The following is a 21,692-nucleotide window of genomic DNA, read 5'->3' as shown; positions in this document are numbered from 1 at the left end:
CCATTTTTTAAATATAGATGAATATACTTGGGGCGCATGTGGTATGACTATTATATAAGCTTCAGTCCTTGTTCAACAACTGCTATTTTCTGATCACGGATATGAAAAGCAAACAAAACAGGCTCCAGTGTTCTCACTCACGCGGTGTCTTCCGTCTTTCCCCACCCGAAGCACGCAGATTTGTGATTCTGGACCATGTGCTCAGAATTTTCCATCTCCTTTTGAAGGATTTTCCCTGGAGGGGGCATGGGTGGCTCCGTTGGTTAAATGTCTGACTCCTGATCTCAGCTCAGGTCTTCATCTCAGGGTCATGAGTTCAAGTCCCAGGTTGGGCTGTACCCTGGGCCTGGTGTGTACCTAAAAACAAAAAGAGACCAAAACCTATGATTTAAGAATTTTCCCTGGGAAAAAAATGTTGGAAAAGCTTTTCTGCTCAGCATACACTCCATAATTATTTTTAATCAGTGTTGAGTAGCAATATGGAAGACTTCTTTCTCTTGTTTCACCTGGTATGCAAGTGGTAGAATAAATAATAGGAAAGACACATGGCCAGGCCCCTAATATCAGAAAAGCTCGAACAGGATGGTCATTTCCAGAGAGGAAAACCTGACACCTCTCTGACCAAGCAGTGTTTTCTCTCCTTATGTTGCTTCTTTTCTGTCACCTGTATAAATGAGCCCCACGTCACAGGCTTCAGAGAACCCATTTTCTCCGTCTCCCTTTATCTTCCCAACCCTCCTTCCTGCGTGGCTTTCCCAAGTCTCCTTGGTCCATACCTTCCCTGGAGGGTTCCACTTCCTTGTCTCAGCTGTGAATTTGGGTCCTCAATCAGTCAGTTGTCCCCATGAAGTACTTTAGGTCCTAAATGACTCAGGAGGGAATGAAGACCTATGGCCCCCCCTCAGGCCATCTTACAGGGGAAATCCCCAAAAGATAAATAAACGTTCCTTTATTAAAATAGTACACCTCTTCTAACAAAATGATAGAAATAGTCTCTTTTCCTTCATGTATTTTTCCATCTCCTCCCCCCAACACCAGTTTACCAAGGACCCTTTCTGTCTTCCTACTCTGATGTGGGTCGGGACTGAGGATGGGCGGTAAGGAGGAAGAACCCCCATCGCGTATGTGGAGAATAGTTTCCTGACACGAGCTCATGCCAGTCCCGCTGAGGCAGAGAAGCCTGTGTGCCGCCCTGATGTCTTGCCCCATACCCTAATCTGGCATAATCCTAAATGGCAGAGGCAATATGGCCGTCACACTTTGGCCTCGCCATACCTCAACCGTTGTCCTAGCTCCAATTGTCTGAGGTGACCACAGACCATTTTTTTTTTTAATGGTGAGTTTTGACAATTAGCAAGGTCATCATGAAGATGGAATAATTAATATACACGGGGTACCCAGCCCAGTGCCTGGCACGTAGGAACTACCAGATCCACGGTGGGTGCAATGATCATTCTGCTCTGAGCAGTATCGTTTGGCAGGACATCCGCTGAGAGATGTTCCCCATGCCAGTATTTGAATTAAGGTATGGAAAGCCCTTGGAGTAGTGTCGACCAACTGGTGAGAACGATATGCCTGTCCTTTGTGATGGAGGAGCTGGTGATTTAACTGGGCTTGTTCTCTGAACATTACATGGGTTTGGGGTGGTCTGTGCATTCCTTTATAGTCTTTTCCTCCCAAGCTGAGAGGGCGTTCTTTGACAGAAGCAGCGACTGCACCAAGGACAAGGGACAGAGTTGCCATTCAGTGATTGGACCCCACCCTCAAAACCACCCACAGCACTTTTCTCTGAGGTCGATCAAAATGAGACGTGAGCTCATGGAACCACAAAGGTATGGGAGAGAAGAAATGTGCAAAGGACTTCTCTCTCTCTGGAATGTTTCTTCCTCCCTGGAATACTGGTTTTATTGGAGAATCCACTTTCCACTCTTATTTAGAAAGTTAGTTCTTTCTCGACTCCCAGGTTGAGCTTGTGAATAGGCACTTGTGACTATACATGCCACCCGTTTAAGCCCCTCTGCCTTGGGGTCTCTCCTTTTCTCTTTTGTAGCTGTCTGTGAAGTTCCAACATGAAGAAATATTTCTTTTGCTTTACGGTGATGACTAAAACTTGGGATGTGAGTTTGAATCCAGGCATCACCTTTTATTAGCTGTGTGACCTGAAGACACTCTCTGTCTGAGTCCCTCTGTGCCTCCTCAACAGTAAAATCAGACGGTTGCCGGTATCAGACGAGATAACCCGTATGAATCTGTGTCCAACGCAGGACATGGTGAATGCTCACTGTGGTACCTATTTTTGGTCACTTGATTTTTAAGCCATATCTTAGTCTTTGGTTAAAGTGTAAATGTGCCTATGTTAAGCTCTTAGCTCCGGTTTCTCAGGGCAGAAGCTGTGATATTTTGGAACTGACAGTCCTACGCACTGCAGTCCATTTAGCATCTTTGGGCATCACCTGCCAAATACCAGTATCCACACGCAACCCAGTCCCTGTGAAAACCAAAAAATGAAAATTTAAAAAAATAAATAAATCCTTATTGCATTTCCAGACACCACTGGGAGCTAAGCACCCTTGTTTGAGAACCACACTAATTACGCTTCTGCACCATTTATCAGGTGGATCTTGAATGCGAGAAAGACATAGAGGCAAGGAGTGGCTGGGAAGAGGTCAGAGGGGCCAGTGTGGGGCGGAGAAAAGAGGAGTGAGAGAGGGGAGCGGTCCAGACAAGTGTCACCACCACCACCCCTACTCCTTCCCCATACACACACGCTTTCTTTCCTCCCCTTTGAAATAATAGGGGAGTTATTATTCCCCTAATAGGGGAAAAGAGCTTGCTGGTAGATAACTTAAAAATACTGTTAAATCATGTATGGGGTGGTCGTACAGCTTTTGGAAACTTCCGGATGTTTTTCACCATAACGCCTCCTTTTCTTGGGGAGCACTTTAGGTCCCAAAGCAAACCAGCAACAGCCCTTCCAGACTGAGAGAGGCTTAAAAGACATGGTGACTGCAGACACCCGCCAGGATCTGGGAGGAAGAAAGGAAGTGTAGGTCACCGCACTGCACCGCTGCTTCCTGCCATCAGCAATCCTACCGCCCCCCACCCCAACCCCCTCCCAGCTCCACTGACCCCACCCCTGTCCCAGTCCTCTGAGAGCCCCCTCAGGGCCAGGCACCTCTGTCTCTGCTGTTGACATGGGAGTGGTAGAGCCCGGCTGGAGGCCTTGCTCGCCCTCCCCACCCTACCAAATTCAAGTCCTGAACCTAATACATGAAAGGAAAGGAAATCTAAGTGTGAATGCCTTTCAAGCACATTTCAGATTACATACACTCTTCCCTCAGTCCCTGTTTGCAATCCCATGAACAGGCAGCCTGCTCAGTAAAACTAACTCTTAGGAATTCTGTGGTTTTGTTCCATCGATCAGGACGGATGCTCCCTCGTTCCTCTTGAAAATAGCACATTCACAATAAAGTACGGAGGAAAGGGGTTTGTAGTGCCTTCTAACTGTGAGAAGCCAGAAATCACTTTAATATTGCAATTTCCCTTCCTCATCATCATATATAAAGGGCTCTTAATTTAAATCAAGTTGTGTGTGGCACACAGCCCAGCAGGGTTCTGTGTTCAACGGTCCTGTTGGAAATGTGCCTCACTTGGGTTGATAAACCATCATCCACTCTTAAAATTCAGTGCAGATTAATAACAGAGGCCTTTTTTTTTTTTTCCCCCTGCTGGGTTCAGAACTCACTGAGGGTTGGATAAGACTAAGACAGAGGAGATGAGTCATGCCAGCTCTGGGTCTGAGGCCGTGCGGAAGCCCAGAATGTGGCTGAGCTGAGCACAGGAAGTGCTTCCCAAGGCTGAAATCCAGAGCTGAGCAGTGGGACTCCCCTGCCTGTCTGCGTACTGACCCCCAGGAACAGGGTCTCCTGCGCTGGCCTCAGCACATAGCAGAGAGCAGGCAGGGATGGTCCAGAGAGCAAAGTGGATTGGGTGAGCTGAGCACCTCAGTTCTTTTCCCCTAAGCTGTCACTCTGCTTCCACTGGAGAGGAGTAAGAAAGCAGCCACAGACAGAGGTCCCAAGTGGTTTGCTCATGGAGCTTCATCCCTAAGGAAGGAAGGATGGAGACTGGTGTGGTATCCAGTCTAATATAGCAGGCGAACAGAAAAAAGAGGATAAAGCACAAGCAATTCATTTCAGTTCAACTGTAGTGGCTTAGCTTGCTTCTGAACAGAGAAAACTTGTGTGACCTAGGACTTATCAATTGCCACATAACAGACTATCCCAACATGAAGGTCTTGGAACATCAACAATCTTTTTTTTTTTTTTTTTTTGCTCACAAATCTATTTAGGGCTCAGGGGGACAGCTCATCTCTGCTCCATGCAGCATGGCTTGGGACTTTCAAGATGGTTTCCTCACATGGTTGGCAGTGTGTGCTGGCTGAAAGCTCAGACAGGCTATAGGTGCAGGACTCTGGTTCCTCCTCGTGTGAGCCTCTTCATGGGCTGCTTGCGCTTCCTTATAACATGGATGCAAGGTTTTAGAATGAGCCTCCTGACAGAACAAGGTAAAAGTGCGTGTGTTTTTGTGACTTAACTCAGAATTCACACTAGTTACTTCTGCCACAGCATGCTAGTCGAGGCAGTCGGAAAGGCCTCTCCAGATTTGAGGGGCGGGAACACAGTGGAAACAGTCCTCAATGAAGAATTGGCAAAGTTACTGAGGAGTAATGTTACGACCGTCATTGTGAAACACAGTCTGCTAAGACCCAAACGTGCCTATTGAGAATTCACCTTCAGTATGAGAGATAATAAAATTAGAGCCAGAAGGAAACATAGAAAAGTTTCTTCCAGAGTCCCAAGCTGTGGTAATAGATGTAAGTCAAATCATTTTATAATATATACCCCTTTCTTTTCATAATTGATTAGTGTTATCTTTTGAGAAGAGTCATTGTCAAGGAAACCATGCCTCGAATAACTACCAATTGGCCGAAAGAAAAAGATGTAAGATGTTCCTCTTCAGCTAGAGAACAAATGTCCACTAAAATATAAGTTTTGTGCCTTATGGATGTATTAAAAGTATAAGTTAGGGGCGCCTAGGTAGCTTAGTGGGTTAAAGCCTCTGCCTTCGGCTCAGGTCATGATCTCGGGGTCCTGGGATCGAGCCCCGCATCAGGCTCTCTGCTCTGTGGGGAACCTGCTTCCCTTCCTCTCTCTCTGCCTGTCTCTCTGCCTACTTGTCATCTCTGTCTGTCAAATAAATAAATAAAATCTTCGAAAAAAAAATAAAAGTACAAGTTAAACCCAGCTCCCTTTTGGGAGTGTCTCTTGTCAAAGATGACCCCGTGGGAGTCAGGATGGGCAGCGCCCGAGAGTGATCATGATCACATTCATGGAGGTCTGATGGGCCCGAGTTTGAATCCTCCCTCTGCCATTTACTTCCTCTGTGATTCAGTTTCCTCTTGCATCAACTAGAAAGGATGCCACCCACAGTCCAGAGCTGTTATCATCATTAAATATCCAATTGACGGGAAGTACTTCGAGCTGTGTCTGGCATTTAGTAAGAGTGTGGGAAATAGTCCTTGTGAAGTTTAAAGCAGATGGCGAGTTTCCACGACACGTCCTGTGTCCTCACACTGCCAGCACACTGACAATAGGGTAAATACGTGTTCTTTCTTGGTTTTCAGCCTCGCTGAAAATCCAAAACACCAGGAGAAAAATTCACGTGTGAGTAGGTACTGGACATTGGATGAGTAAAACAAGTAAACGGTCAAGGTTGGTGCCTTTCATAAATCAGTACTGTATTTATTGAGCATTTACTTGTGCGTCAACGTGCAGCCATCACCAAAACCACCATTTCAGCAGCTTGGAATATGAAACGCCACTGGATGAAATAACTAATGTATAATGTAAAAGGTGATATAATTAGGCATTATAACAAGTGATTCAGAAAAAGAAAGAGATCTCGTTTAAAATCCACTTCAGATTTGGTCCCTTCTCATGGGAACACAAACGTGGAAAAGGTGGGGAGAGAGGAAAAAGGAGAGGAACTTACCAAAGGTGGGCAGTAGTGAAGAGAGCGAGGGTCATTCCATCGTGAGGGTTGGAGTTTATGACGCTCCCCTGTCCATTTGAACTGGAGGACTTGGCATGTCACCATCCACCCCTTCTTGCTGTTCACAGCAGCGACTCGACTGAGCAGAAGCTCTGTGGCATTAATTCCCCTGCTTAATTCTTTAACTGTTCTGTGGCGTGACAAGATGAGTTCATCATATTGAAAACAGGAAATTATTTGGGGCAACTGTAGCACTGACCATCACATCGCCTTAAATAATCAAGACGTGCATCTCAGGATGGCTTTCTTAAGAATCTGACAAATATTTCTTTATTTCGTAGCATCCATGTGGTTGTTATTCCCATTTTTCTGATGAGGAAAACTGAGTCCTAGAATGTTCTCTGTCTCTCAACATCGCATTGCTAGTATGCATAAGGTGATGTTCCCAAGTGTTTTAGGAAGTTTATTCTGACAGGGAAGCTTAGTTCCTATGGTGGGAATGCCAGCTGAGATTCCCCAGAGTGAGAGAGAATGGGGGCATTACAAGCAGGTGGTAGTGAGGGAGACTCTGGAGAAATATTTCAAAGTGGTACTGAATAATGCTCAGGGACAGTTTGACTACCATGGGTGAAAGGCAGAGAAGCTTCTAGGATGACCAAGTCTGTGGATGGCACTTAGAGGATGAAACCTCTCAGAGAAATGTGATAGCTGGAAAGGAAACATAGATGGGCAGGGAATATAACTAATTCTACTTTGACTGTGTGAGTTTGGAGAAGAGTGAGAGATGTTTGGAGAGATGTCCATAGAAAGCCAAATGCAGGTGTGAGTTCAGGCTGAGGACATAGCATCTCATAGAGACAGACACTGAGAACTCACGATGCTCCAGAGAGACACTCTGCAGGGAAGAATGGCAGCCATGGGAGGGCTAAAGTAAACCCTCGCCTCATGCCTGCTCAACTCTTTGGTCTTTTGAAAGCCTCTGGGATGGGGGTTCCGTCTCCTAGAGCTGCAGCTCACATGAGGACCTGCCCAAGGAGGCACTCCAGGGACAAGGGTTTCCCTTGCCTTCCATCTCAAGAGTTCTCTGATCAAGAATCTGAACCATCTCGGCCCTGCTGTCATGTTCATAAATACAGCTTTGTAACATCTCCCTGCCCTTACCTCGTCTCATTATGTTGATTTTTTAGAGACACTGCGCATAATCACACTGATTATTTTGAAAGAACTCAAGAAGGGGCCAACTTCTGCCCCACAAGCCAAAGGTGGCAGGATGATGAGGAACCTCTGGGGGTACTCAGACCAGCAGTGACCCTTCACTCGTCGCCTTGCCCCCCAGCCCCCTGCTCAGAACAGGGATGTGCCCTTCTCCTTCCTGAGAGCAGGAGGCAGCCCTCCACTTCCTCCAGTCTTGCAGGAATCAGGACGTGGAGGAGGGTTTGAATATAGACGTGAGGATTGGGAGTGTGATGGGTGACCCTCTGCTTGTCCTTCCAAAGAAATGCTCCACTGGCCATGCTCTGTGTGGTGTGGTAGCCCTAGCCCACCCAGAGTGGACACGGCCCCAGGGACTCCTTGTCCCCTGCCAAGCCCAGTTGGTCACCCTGCAGGGAGACAGCATTGACGTCAGCCCTCATGGTAGAGGAATTAGCTGAAGCCCAAAGGGAAAGAGAGGCCAAAAAAAGAAAAATTCAATCCAGCCACACCAAAGCGATTTCTTTTTAGTCTGTGGGGCTCTTAGCAGCTGTTAAGCTTTGCTGGATTTTGATAGTAAGAAAGTTTCCAAAAATAGAACAGTGAAATGTCAGAGTTAATGGGATCACAGCAATAAAGCATCTGTACTACCAAGCAGCCTGACTTTGTTAGCTCAACGGGCTCGACGACATGAGGGTTGCCCAGCATGGAGCAGTGCCCTGGGCTTTCCTGTCCCATCCTGAGTGACCCCCCCCCCCAACACCCACACACCTGCCTGAGAGGAGAGCGCTCGGGCTTGAATTGGTAAACACATTGCAACTCGAGGTATCTTTAAGGCAGTGTTCTTTATCAAAGCCAGAGCAAACAAATGGCTTAACTAAAAGGCTAGCTTCATTATGTATATTTTACTGCAATAGAAACATAAATATAAGTATATATATATACACACACGTGTGTGTGTGTGTGTGTGTGTGTGTGTGTGTGTGTGTGTGTGTATATATATATATACACACATACATATATCAAGGTAGCAGCTAGCTGCTTGCAGACACATGAGGAAAGAGGCAGGTCAGCCCCCTGGTGGGGTCCCTGCCACCCACCCCCCAGCCCCACTGTCTGCTCACTCGATGGATGACGGCAGATTCTCTGCTGTGGACCAGAGACTGGCGCCGCCTCACCCTGCATGGCGACCAGGCACAGGACTCCCCCAGCCACTCCGGTTTCCTCAAGGGGTGCTTCCTCTCTAACCCCGGAGACCTTCCAAGAAATCCTGTAGGCGACAAGAGTGACCTCGCCGTGTGTGGACTCCTCTCTTTCTCCATCTCTGGTGGGAGGACGTCCCTCCTTCAGCATCGCAAAGCATTCCCGAAGGAAAGAGAGCGTTATGGAAACCGTGAGCAGACTCATCATCGTTTGCTGTGGCACTTCGAGGGGCTTGTTGCCGTCCCAGAAACAGATGAGAAAGGAGACCACCAATGAAAACCCGCTGCTGGTGCTGATACAGAGGAGCCCCGGCTGCTTTCCCCTGGGCATCCTCGGCGTCCCTGAGCTTGACGTCCCTTGACCTGCGCCGTTGGCCGTTTCCCATGAGAAACTGACGATGCAGAATGGAGGAAGGGGGAAGGCACGTTAAGTGCAGGCCAGTGCCCTGGGTGACCGCAGCCTCCTGCAGGCCACATGGACCCCTGTAACACAGGCCACGGCCACGCTGAAGCACAGGGAAGCGCATGGTGGGGCGGGGGAGGGGTGCTGGGTACCAAAGGTGATGTTACCCAGTCAGAATTCCCTGGGTTGCATCCTCATCCCAATACCCTCCTTTTTTTTTTTTTAAATTGATTGATTGATTGGGAGGAGGAGCAGCGAGAGAGGGAGAGAGAGAACTGTAAGCAGGCTCCCTGCCCAGTGCAGAGTCCAATACGGGGCTAGATCTCACCACCCTGACATCATGACCTGAGCCGAAATCCAGAATAGGACCTTCCACCTACTGAGACATGCAGGCGCACCCCCAGGAAATCCTGATTTCAACAAGCAGGACCACTAAGGGGTCAGGAGTTTGAGAAGCAAGGCTCAATGATGCCGCCCACCATTGCGCCTTTTGTGCAAGAGCTCGTTTCCCTGTAGGTTCCGCTCCTGGGCCATAGCTGAAGCTGTGCTTTTCCCGAGAAATTTTGGTAAACATGACAACTGCTTTAAAGGAGAACGGAAGGCAACTGAATGAGCTGTCTGGCTGCTAGGCCCACCAGAGCTGTGGGAACAGGCCTTAGAAAGGACTTCAGAGGGGATCCGGGGCAGTGAGGTGAGCGCTGGCTGTGTCTGCTCTCCGGTGGGGAAGCAGATGGGAGCCCGAAGGACTCAGGCAGGTTTCTAAGTTCTGTCCCCTGCTTTTGTCACTGTCCTCTCCTGAACCCAGACTGGTCCACGTTTGCCAGAGGTTTCATACTTGCTGCCACGATTCTCTCTAACTACAAGTTAACCAAATCTAGACTTTAAATTACAGGGTCCTTATGAGCCTTATTTCTATGGCTCTGACTAGTTCTGTCCCTCTTGGCTACTGCCAATAAGCAGTGAAATCCCAGAGCTGAAACCCTCCATTTTTGTGAACTATCCCTTGCCATCACCCAGGAAAGCATTTGCTCTATACAACAGATGTCAAAGGTGGTCCAACAAATGCTTCTCTTTTAACAGAAGGAAAACAGTCTTAGTGGTCCATGGCTAGATTAGTTTGCTAGGCCTGCCACAAAACCAAGTACCACAAACTGAGGGGATTAAAGAACAAAAATTAAAAAAAAAATTTTTTTTAGGGATGCCTGCGTGGCTCAGTCAGTTAAGCCTTTGGCTCAGGTCATGATCTCAAGGTCCTGGGATCCAGTCCCACATCTGGCTCTCTGCTCAGCCGGGAGTCGGCTTCTCCCTCTGCCTCTGCTGCTACCCTGGCTTGTGCGCTCACGCTCACTTGCTATCTCTCTCTCTCTGTCAAATAAATAAATAAAATCTTAAAAAAAAAAAAAAAGTTACAAAGCTTCACAGCAAAGGAAATCATTCCAGATAGTTGCGGACTTTATCTTTAGCTTTTAGTATGTGCAAGGCTGTCTGACTTTAATCTTAGGGAGATCAGGGAGGTGTTTTTTGTTTTTCTTATGTTTATGTTTGGAAGGTTCCTTCTTGATTTTGTTTGTTTGTTTTTTAACAAAGCAGACTTAACCATGCATGCTCAGGGTGGAAATACAGCCCATGCTTTGAGGTTGCGCCAGGTCATTTTGGCCTTGGTAAATGTTAAAGGATAACTTCCCTGGGAGGCCAGGAACAGGTCCACAAACATTCAAGTTGAAAATGCTCTTTATCAGTAGGTATGAGGATGTGGCTGTCGTGACTGGTAAGAGATTGTGCGGGGTCTTCTGTCCTGGTCTAAGAAACAAGGTCTTGATCTAGTGAGATCTGGAAAGCCACTGACCAGGAGGATGTCCGGGAGACACTGCTTTTAGATTTTCCGTATTCGTGAAAGATGGGGAATGAAAGGTGGGATGTCAGGAGAAGGTTAAGATGAGTGTGTCAACAGTTAACTTGAGAAGTTAATAGCATGCAGATGGGGACCCCTGGGTGGCTCAGCTGGTTAAGTGCCTGCCTTCGGCTCAGGCCATGATCCAAGGGTGCTGGAACTGAGTCTGCATGGGGCTCCCAGCTCAGCAGTGCGTCCGCTTCTTCCTCTCCCTCTGCCTGCAGCTCTACCTGCTTGTGCTATTTCTCTGTCAAATAAGTAAATAAAATCTTTAAAAGCATGCAGATGGAGAATGCCCCCTCCTCCTGCCCCATTACTTGGAGGTCTTCACTTTTCTTTTAGACCTAAGCCAGTTGTCACCTCCACCGGGAAGCCTTTCAGTGTCTCCTTCTCCTTAAAATTTGGTGCCACAGTCCTTGACATATATATAGCCATGCTAGCACTTACCATGGTATTTTGTGATACTTCTTGTTTCCACACGCGGCCACAGGGCTGTGCTCTTGCTATAGACACAAGGATCTTCTGTTGCACCCATAGCCTTTTCCCGGCAATAGGCCAGACTGTGGGGAATGCTCAGTAAATACCTCCTAAAGGGGAACAAAGGCAGGAAGCCAGCCAGCTAGCAGCCATTTGGCCATTAAGATGAGCCAGTCAAGAAGGACAGAGTTTTGGAACTTGAAGGGACCTTGACAGTCCTCTAACCCCGTCACCCAGCAGCCACCGCAAATCCAAGACCAGTGATGATCCTGCCTTAGTCCATCCTGGGGCAGCTCTTGCTATAAAAGTGTGGCTGGAGGAAACTTCAGAGACTGCCCTGTCGACAAGGTGAAGAAGTGAAGCTGTTGGCTGGCCCAGGGTCACTCAGCAATTAGCAATGAAGATGGGAAACAGAAGAGAAATGGAGAGCGAGCTGTCAGAGCCATCCCGTCATCACCACGATCCTGAGGACTGTAGTCATGACCATGTGGAAGTTTACCGTTAGGGATGCTGACTGAGGCTGCAGGAGGGTGAGTGGCCCGTGCGGGCTTGTCAGGCTGATAGATGGTACAGTGCAGCACAAATAGATGATCGTGCAGCGTAGTGCAGATAGATACAGTAAGCGAGCAATCTCACTCCATTTTGCGATGGCCTGTGCCATTTCTGGATCCTGGATAAGATCTGGGCTTCCCGAAACACTGTGCAATGTCCTTCCTTCCAGAACAAACATTGCCAGAGAATCTGCTTTGAGCTCCCTTCCCCTTTATCACCCTCCCTTTTCTTGCCTTTCAGGAGAGAAATATGAGCTCCATGCAGGAACGGAGTCTACCCCAAGTGTCGTCGTGCACGTGTGCGACAGCGACATAGAAGAAGAAGAGGATCCAAAGACTTCCCCAAAGCCAAAAATCATCCAGACCCGGCGTCCTGGTCTGCCGCCCTCCGTGTCCAACTGAGCTCACCGCTCCGCCTCAACGATAATATCTGTCTCCTCTTTATCATGCTTTTTTTTTCCCCCTCTGTTGTTTGTTTGTCGAAAAAAAAAATAATTGCCTTTCAATCCCTGGGTGTTTGGTTGTTTGAGATTCCTTCCTTGTAATCAAGCCTCTCGGACAAAAGGGCTAGGAAAAGGTGATATGTTTCCTGATCATATCATGTCCATTGAGTAATAATCCATTATTTAGAAGGTTCTAGAAAAAAAAAAAAAAGGTAGTATTTTCTTATTAAAATATCAGCACCACCTATATCTTCATTCTCTCATGTTGATCCAAGCCAGAGACATCAGTGACAAATAGCACCCGTGTTGTTTGTGATCTGTTTCAGTCCCAGTCCTGATGTGTGTACATTGTTTCTTCCTGGCCACTTAAGTAGGACCATAAGTAAACTTGACTTTGACTGCATGAGATATCCCTATCTGGTCTCACTCAGTCCTCTGCATCCCGACATTCCCAGGACATGCATGATCACCAGCATTTATTTTCATGATTCGAGGATATACTCTAACTCTCAGACTGTCAGCATCCAGCCATGTCCTATCTAGACTAGAAAAATTATCAGCATCCTCCAGCTCAACAAGTCTGGGTATAGCCACTATTTTGAGTCCATCCTTCATAGCTCTGTTAAAATTCCTGGAGGCGACACTGAGCTTGGCCCCAAAGATATTCCTCCATAGATTTTGAACACCACTTCCCGTAGAGTACTTTCCCAGACTCGCGGGGGAGGCTTGTCCAGGGTGACAGAGACCGATTTCAGACAAACCTATTTATTACAAAAGTTTCATGGTGTCTGAATGATTGTTTTTTCTCTTTGTATATTTGTACAAATGTTTCAGCTGTGCTTTTAAACTCTGGATGTTTTTTATTTAGTGATTGTTCAGCCATTAGCTGCTTAAAGACATAACTATGTGCATTGCTTATGAATGCATTCATATACTAATACAGATAATCTGATAATATGACACTCTACTATGGATAATGCTGAATTTTGGAACGGCACAAAACTTCTCATGCCAATATATAAATGACTAGCCAACATCTTTGCTATCAAAAACACTCGTTTTTAAATAAAGGGAAGAGGCATGTGTCCATCATAGACAATTTGGGTGAAGCTAGATCTCCAGAACTGAATATTTGAAACAGGAAGGGAGGGTAGATCAACAAACATATACCAATCCTACTCATGCTATGGCCATGTTGCTCAAAAACATTTGTTTTCGTCACATGTGATATTTCTATTTCTGTAGCCCGAAGTGCATTACCGAAGATACACCTCTAAAACCATTACCTTCTGCTCTTTGTACAAGGCCTCACACCCGCCCCTGTACATTAATGAATTACTTTAGATGCAAATGCCAGTTACAAGGGAGTGGGCAAATACTTTCATTACCCAAGCCTCAGAAAAACACGCAAGAACAATAACACAGCCATCTTATGGAAGGATTGTTGTGGTTTTTGACTAAGGTGTACAGTTAGTTTCGGCAGAAACTTAAAACAGACTGATCACTCAGAAAATCAAGTCCGTTCTACTGTGAATATAGCAATATCATACTGGACACAGTACAGGTGAAACTGAGGATAGCGTTGCTTGTAAAACCCTGAGTTTCCATAAGAAAAAAAAATTCAGGCTCCTTTTAAAAATAAAATCTGAGGAGTGTATAGTAAGCAAATGCTTTGTCCTTTGCTGTGGGGGTTTTTTGGGGTTTCATCAACAAATGGAAGAGTAGACTTCAAAGTGGAGGAATGCTGCCCTCTAGTGGAAGAAATGTTTTTCTGAGCTTTTGAGACCCGGCGGAGAACTGCAGCTGTCAGCCATTTTGTGCTGAGCCTCTTCAGTTTTCTGCGGGGGTCGTTTGACTACCTAAGCTACTCAGTTTCAGAACGCAGGTTTTAAGGAAATCTGGATGAGAAAAAATATATATACATATATTTGGAAATTATTTTTTAAGTGTTTTAAAGCAGATCCCATCAGTCACTTCCAGCCAAATTTAGCAAAGGTTAAAATGACCATCCTGTGTAGTCACAAAATAAAAACACAGTCACAGTGAAGTGTACGACCTAAGGAGTTAGTCTCGGGGACATTTATTGCGAAGTTTCCATGTGACTCTGTCTCAGGTCAAGTAATTCTTTCATTAGGTTGGGTTTGGGAAGAGGGAAAGAGGAACTTCTCCCAGGGGAGCTGTAAGAAACCGGAAGGAGTCCTTGAAGGGTTTCAGGGGAGCCTCCTGCACTGTGAAAGTCAAAATTGCCTCAACATTTCCATGACGCACCTTATGCAAACCTCTTTAGCGCTATTTTCAGTTTGAAAAGTCTGACTATGGAGGGGGAGGGGGAGATTTCCACCAACCAAATCATTTGTGCACGTGTATAGCTCAAAGAGCTTAGACTTCAAATATACCTGGTGAATGACTCTTTGTCCATGGAGTATAATTTCTGTGTTGTCTGTCTGAGCTGACTCCTTTTCGAGTGGTAGTTGTGGAAGAATGCAATTCAGCCTCTCATCTTTGTAAAAAGTTACCAACACATGGGATTAACTTAGCTGAGCAGAGTGGGAGGCTGGTTGGCAGTCACACTGAAGGAACGGGAATTTGAGCAAAGCCTGGAGGGATGGGTTGGGCTCTCATAAGGAGAACTATTTTATCGTCATGTGTCAACCATCTTGGTCCCAAGAGGCCATTTCAAAATAAAGATTTTATTTATTTATTTGACCAGAGATCACAAGTAGGCAGAGAGGAAGGTTGAAAGAGATAGAGAGAGAGAGAGAGAGAAAGAGAGAGAGGGAAGCAGGCTTCCTGCTGAGCAGAGAGGCCAGTGATGCGGGGCTCGATCCCAGGACCCTGAGATCATGACCTAAGCCAAAGGCAGAGGCTTAGCCCATTGAGCCACCCAGGTACCTCTCAGATGTACAGAGGACCCTCTTTAAACATCGCTCCCACACGGTTCTTCAGTTTAAAACACCGTAAGAAACCCAAAGTAGGAAAAATTTTATTACGGAGAACACAAAAAGCACTATTATAAAATAAAAGATGGACACATCGTATTTCACAAAGAGCATCTGTTCATCCAATTATACCATTAGGAGAGTGAAAGGGAAAGTCTCAGACTGGGGAAGATACTTGCAACACATATAGTTCTTAAATAACTCCTGTCCAAAACACAAGACGAACTCCTACAGATCAGTAAGAAAAAGACAATCCATCTTTTAAAACTGGCCAAAATGCTTAAAAGGGACTCCACACACACAAGCAATTCACACATACATACACCCGTGCCTGATATACCCATGTGGCCCATAAACATTTAAAGAAAGTATTCAGCGTCATGTTGCATCAGAGAAGTACAAATCAGGACCTCAACAAGGTATATCACAGCCCTATAGGAAGGAGCAACACTGAGTGTGGGGGAGTACTGAAGTGCCGGTGACAATAGGGACCAAGACAGAATAAACTTACGAAGGTCAAACACATGCCTATCTGGAGACAGTTCCTCTCCAGGACATAACAAGCAGATAGGAGTTCTCATAACCAACAAAATACCTGTACTGCCATGTCCCCAAGAGCACTGCTTAGAATAGTCAGTAACCAGATACAACCCAAGGATCCTCCCATTCTACAATGAGTAAATAAACCAGTACATTCACACCAAGGAATATCACAAAGCCATTCCCAGGACATATCACAACATGGGCGGATCTCAAGATCATACTTTTGGAACAAAGAAAGACAGACGTGAAAGAATACGTACGTTATAACCCCACTTACGATGTTAAGACACAGTCCAAAGTGACCCATATTGATAGAAATTATAATAGTGTTTACCTTTTGGAAGACATTGACTGAGAAGAGACACCTGCCAGCCTCCCCATGAGGGAAGCTATAAACAAACATCCCACCTAGATTCCTGTTGGTGGATACCTATGTAAAAGTCCTTTAAAATGTGCACAATATAATGCATGTAAAATATCCCTCAAGTGAAGCAAAAAACACCAAAAAAGTGAAGAGAACAGGAGGAAGGAGCCATTAGTGGCAAAAAGGGTTTGGAATGTCCCCAGCCTTAAAAACACATCTCAGCCGTCCTATGTCTCTGAAATACTTCTGCATATACAGAGCCTTCCCTTGAAATAATCTATAAGTATTTTGTAAAATAGGAAGCATAGGACTTAAGGCTGGGGGAGGGGACAAATATTTCCCGAAGAACTACTGTGCACCTGACACTGGGAACAGTGGTAAGCACATCCCTGCCATTTCAGAGAGGACGGCCTAGTGTGGGAAAGAGATAATAACAAAGAAATAAGCAAATAAATCACAAGTTCTGGGAGGCATGAGCAGTTAGAAAAAGCAAGAGCACACTATGAGGACTAAGAACATAGGTGGAAGATGGTGGTCAGGGACGGCCTTTGACCTGGAAGCCAAACTATGGCCACAATGTGCCACAGAAGGGCTAGAAGAACATTCTAGGTAGCAGGGGTGGAGGCCACGGATTTGGAAAGTCCTAGTGTTGGAGGGACCTGAGGGGCGGTATCAGCATGGTGGACTACAGAGAATGGGCTTGAGCATGTCCCAAATGAAGTGGGGAAAGGGAGCAGGGCCTGGGCTCTTTGGAACTTGGCAGGCCTAGGCAGTGGGCTTGGGATTCATTTTAAGCACAAGAGAAGGGTTTTCAGTTGGGAAACATGTGACTCAATCCAGCTTGTGGGTCATTCTGCTTTGAGAGACTCTTCCTAAGACAAAGCAACAACCCTAAATGTCCAGATACTCTAGTGTGAGGACTAGACCCCCAGGGTCCTCTTCAGGCTGCAAAAGATGGCTTTGAAGAGCTGTGTTCATCATCCCCTGCGGTCTGATCGGCCAAGGGAATTCTCAGCAGCCAGCCTCAATATGCAGTATCTTCCACGGTTCTAGAAAAGTGTGGGGGTTTTTTGTTTTTGTTTTTCCTACCTCTGCCCAGATCATTTAGAAGTCCGTGGCACAGGAAAGGGGGGACAGAGCAAGTGATAAAGAATGATCAGTCGGTGCTTCAGGAAAACATTCATTCTGCTGCTGGTACAGAGAGTGCCGCCAGGAGCCACCATGCTGAGCATCACTGAACACTTGGCAGGCCTCCTCCTCAAATGTACGTAATCTGAGAAAGGGGAACATTTCAAGCAAAAGTTTCCTGTCAAAGTCATCCATCTGCTCCTTTCAAAGACAGTCTGGGGAGATGTTATTGGAGCTGATTCAAGAGCTTTTTAGGTTTCTCAAAAGAAGTCATAGCCAAGGTTAACTGTGTGTGTGTGTGTGTGTGTGTGTGTGTGTGTGTGTGTACCCAAGCGCATTTGATTTGATGTAAGTTGGAAAGAGAAAACCCAGAATGGGCTGAATGGCTGAAACACTCTGTTTCACTCCCCAGAAGTCTGTTTCACAGCGTGCTGACAATTTGCATGACAATTCTTTTCTCCTCTCACCCCATAACTGAGCTTGACGACTCTAGGGCTGGGCAGGAGTGTGGGGCCTCCTTCCTCAGTTGTGCTCATCAGTGAAATCATTATCATTTCCCAAACAGACTTTGCATTTGCCTCCGGGCTCCTTTTTTCTTGAAGCAAGGTTGCAGCTGTTTTTTTTTTTTTTTTTTAAGATTTTATTTAGTTATTTATTTATCACAATTAGGCAGAGAAGCAGGCAGAGAGAGAGAGAGGAAGGGAAGCAGGCTTCCCACTGAGCAGAGAGCTCGATGCGGGGCTCCATCCCAGGATCCTGGGATCATGACCTGCGCTGAAGGCAGAGGCTTTAACCCACTGAGCCACCCAGGCGCTCCGGTTGTAGCTGTTTTTATGAAGCTGCCAAACTCAGCACAGGACAGTCCACGGGATGCGCCACGGTAGGGGGTGCTGTGCTGTGAGTCCCAGCTCTGCCTGCAGAGTGGAGTCACTAGGGCCCCTGGATACTGGGGTGTTGGTGGCTCACAGCCCTCCCCTGCCTGTCCCCTGCAGGGACAACCTGCATGCATTGACAGTCCTGCGGGAGAGGGAAAGCCCCATCCTAGGGCTCCAGGGGCCACCCCAGCTCCAGATACTCCTGTGGGCTCCCCAGAAGTCTGTGCATCTCAGTTCAGCTCCACCCTCTGTCTAAAGGCACGTGTTCTCTTCACCACTGGTGTGGCCACTGTGGCTTTCCAGCAAACATCCTCTGTGCCCTTCCCCTCTCAGAGTCCATGTCCCAGAGAAACAAGTCTAGCCCAACCTCCGTAGCCTTCTCTCCCTCGCATCGAGCTCTCTAGAATTGTACCGCCTTTCGCTAGCCGTACCATTGCCCGCACATGCCTAACAGGGATCAGTCATAAGTCATACCAGGGTTGGTCACTTTCCAAAAACTGCCCAGGAAAATTTCCCTCCCTGCTGTCTTTCTGTCCTTCCGCTGAGCTCAGGCAGCAGGGACTGGAAGCACAAGTCCCAGGGTCAGAAAGGGGGGGCTTCTCCCACTCACCCCCACCGCGTCAGAACAGTGAATGCTCTTCAGCTGTTGTCAGACGCCCTTATGAAAAAACACAGGGGTCTGTAGCAAGGAGAGGAGGACCTGATTCTGACCCGCGTGCCTCCTACGTGAGAAGGGGATAGAGATGTGTGTATGACATTCGGTAAGTTTACTGAAGTCACTAAAGCTGTTTTCTCTCCCATAAAATGGGTATAAAACCCCACCTTGGTCATGAAGATTTAAAAAGACAACACTAATTACGTAACAATGACAAGTAGTGACTAAATTCACAGATGTTAGTGCCACAGGATCTGGGTGTAAACCCCAGCTCAGTCTTGTAGCAAAATTGTGGTCTTCTGCAGGTTCGTAAGCTAAGTCTTGGTTTGCCCAGTGTGAAGAGGGCAGGATATCAATACCCACCTCACAGGGTGAGTGGAATTAAACAAGAAAACACACCAAGGCTGGGCACATAGGAAGTCCACGGCCAATGCTTTCTATGCATCAGTCCTCCCATGGAGCACTTGACCTTCATAGTCTCACCTGATCTTCAAGGTGGGGCTTTCATTGCTCCCATTTTTCATAAAAAATCAACAGTTCATCCAGGGCTTACTCTTCAGCAGGGCTCTTCTAAGTTTTTGCATTCTTGTGTAATTCTGTCAACGATCCTAGGAGGAAGGTCCTGATGTCCCGCTTTACATGTGAGACAACCACAACCCAGAGGTGTTCTGTTCTTCATACTCAAAGGCTGTTCCCTGCACTGCCCACATCAGCATCAGCTTCCCTGGAAGCTGGTGAGAGATGCAGAGTCTCAGCCCCGCCTGGATCTATGGAACCAGAATCTGGATTTTTAACAAGATCCTCCCTCCCATGATTCCCATTCACTTTACAGTTAAAACAGCACCCAGGTCAAGGACCAAATCAAATCCACAGCCGATCTAGGACAGTAGAGCAGACACTAACCTGCTTCAACATGTAGAGTGCTCACCAAAGAAAGTGCTCCAGAAATATAAATTCCCTTGCCCCAGTAATTACTCATTTGGTCAACCTACCTTCTCTGGACCTAGCCACACTCCAACCTTTCCAGGGGTCGGTGCCATGTTCTAGGCTCAGATCAAGCTTGGCCACTAGCCATTCCAATGATTTCCAGTAAATGTGCTTGTGAATAAGCTACAGTGTGATTTCCAGAGAGGAAGTTACACCCCAGGGGCACACCAGAGTTCTGGGAAACAGCCACTCCTGTTGCTGCTGGGAATAACAGGGTGGTTTCAGGCAAGCACGCCAGTGCTGCCCATATGGGGCTAGCCCAAAACGAAAGTCAACCCCACCAACCAGAGTATGTGCACCCCCTAGAAAACCACTGTCTTTATTCTTATTCTCAGACAGCACGTGAGAAATATGGGAAGAAGTATGAACCAGGACCAAGACTGATGCATTACCATTAACCAAAGTTCATAGGGAGTCAGTGTTTCCAGTTTATCCAGAGAACCTCCCGGCTAGAGGGCAAGGTCTGGCAACCTGTATTCCAGGAGCCCACAGAGAGGCCTTCCAGCCTGTGGGCTGTTTTCAGAGGAGAAGCTCATCACAACCCCTGCCCCCTCGCACCCCTCCCCCAGCTGTACCCACTATCCATGACCAAGGTGTTTCTAGTAGACTCTCCCCAGGGAATCTGGCCTCTAGGGTGTCTAAAAAAAAGGAGAGGCCACAACAGAGAACATCAAATTATATCACCAGAGGAAGTAGGAATCTTTACAATAGAGCCCAAAATGACCATAGTCTATCAAATGAAATCCTGTGCCTGAAACCCTGGGTAGGCAGGCTCAGTGAGGATTCTAACTGTTGGTTATTTATTACACATTTCAAGTAATCTTCCCTTTTTCTAACCCACCTGCGCCCTGACTTTTAGAGGGACCTCATGCTTCCTGTGACGGAGGACCTGCCCCATGGGCTAGCCCCAGCCTGTCTCCAGAACCTGCTGGAATTTTAGCCTCTCTAGTCTGGGAAGTCAGCAGCCACGCTTTCTTTAGCTATCTAGCTTCCAAAATGTTGTTGCTCTTCTCCTTTGCTATCTCCCTCATCCTCGTGGGCTTCTTCTTTTTTTTTTTTTTCATGAAGATTTTGAAGAAAGTAAAAAATGAACTCATAGTTTAATTTACCACGTGTAGCCAGAAATTGGAGTGACTGTCTTTCATAGGCATCTTTCTGACCAGAAGACTTGGCTATCCCTTATACTGCCAAGGGCACAGACGTGTGGAATCCTCTTGATTAACGTTCTAATTCGTAGTCTTCCATACCCTCTAACCTCTGTGGGATTATAGAATGTCTGAAAATGGGACAGGAGGCTCTTTTATCTGTTGGATATGTCACAATGAGAAATGTATCACCGAGTAACCTACGTGAAGCCAGAGAAGAAAGAAGCAAATGCGGGTTTTAAACCTCCCTCGGTTTCCCACAACTAGTAACAGCACTAGACAAGTTTTCTAACAGCCTGTGCTTTTCCCAAGACCTTACATGTGATTTCCTCCAGGGCAATGACCTCCCCTTGCCAACAGAAGGGCATTATATCTTTTTCATTGTTCTGTGACAATTCCTAATATCCAAACGTACCTCCTTCTGGCCTTTCGCTGGACCATTGCGATCTGTGTGATGGCGCTAACTCAAAAAGATAGCGTAGGGGTGCCTGGGTGGCTCGGTGGGTTAAAGCCTCTGCCTTCAACTCAGGTAATGACCCCAGGGTCCTGGGATCAAGCCCCGCATCGGGCTCTCTGCTCAGCAGGGAGTTTGCTTCCCCCCTCTCTCTCTGCCTGCCTCTCTGCCTACGAATGATCTCTGTCTGCCAAATAAAGAAATGAAAATCTTTAATAAAATAAATAAATAAATAAGATAGTATAAAGGAAAAGAGACCAAAGACGGGTTAGCACCCAGCTCTGCCCGCTGGAGGAACAATAAGGGACACGTATTGACAACTTGTTTCCTGGTCCTGTCCTTTCCATACTCTTCCTCATTTATGCCTCATGACAGACTACAAAGTTGATC

The 21,692-nt window shown here is 46.7% G+C and overlaps 1 protein-coding gene across 4 annotated transcripts in view; it reads left to right on the top strand.

The window, feature by feature from the left end:
* RCAN2 (regulator of calcineurin 2) overlaps positions 1-14,620 on the top strand; it is a 267,998-nt gene extending 253,378 nt beyond the window's left edge. For all 4 annotated transcript variants that reach the window (XM_082729711.1, XM_082729710.1, XM_082729712.1 and 1 more), the window contains one exon: positions 12,011-14,620. In XM_082729711.1, the coding sequence (XP_082585837.1) occupies positions 12,011-12,171 (161 nt within the window). In that variant the 3' untranslated portion in view covers positions 12,172-14,620. The remainder of the gene's footprint in view (positions 1-12,010) is intronic.
* The last annotated feature ends 7,072 nt before the right edge of the window (positions 14,621-21,692 follow it).

Source organism: Mustela nivalis, assembly GCF_964662115.1.
Source record: "Mustela nivalis genome assembly, chromosome: 5".
Taxonomy (NCBI): domain Eukaryota; kingdom Metazoa; phylum Chordata; class Mammalia; order Carnivora; family Mustelidae; genus Mustela; species Mustela nivalis.
Note: the sequence above shows the minus strand (reverse complement) of the source record. Positions and strands in the feature narration are given on the sequence as shown.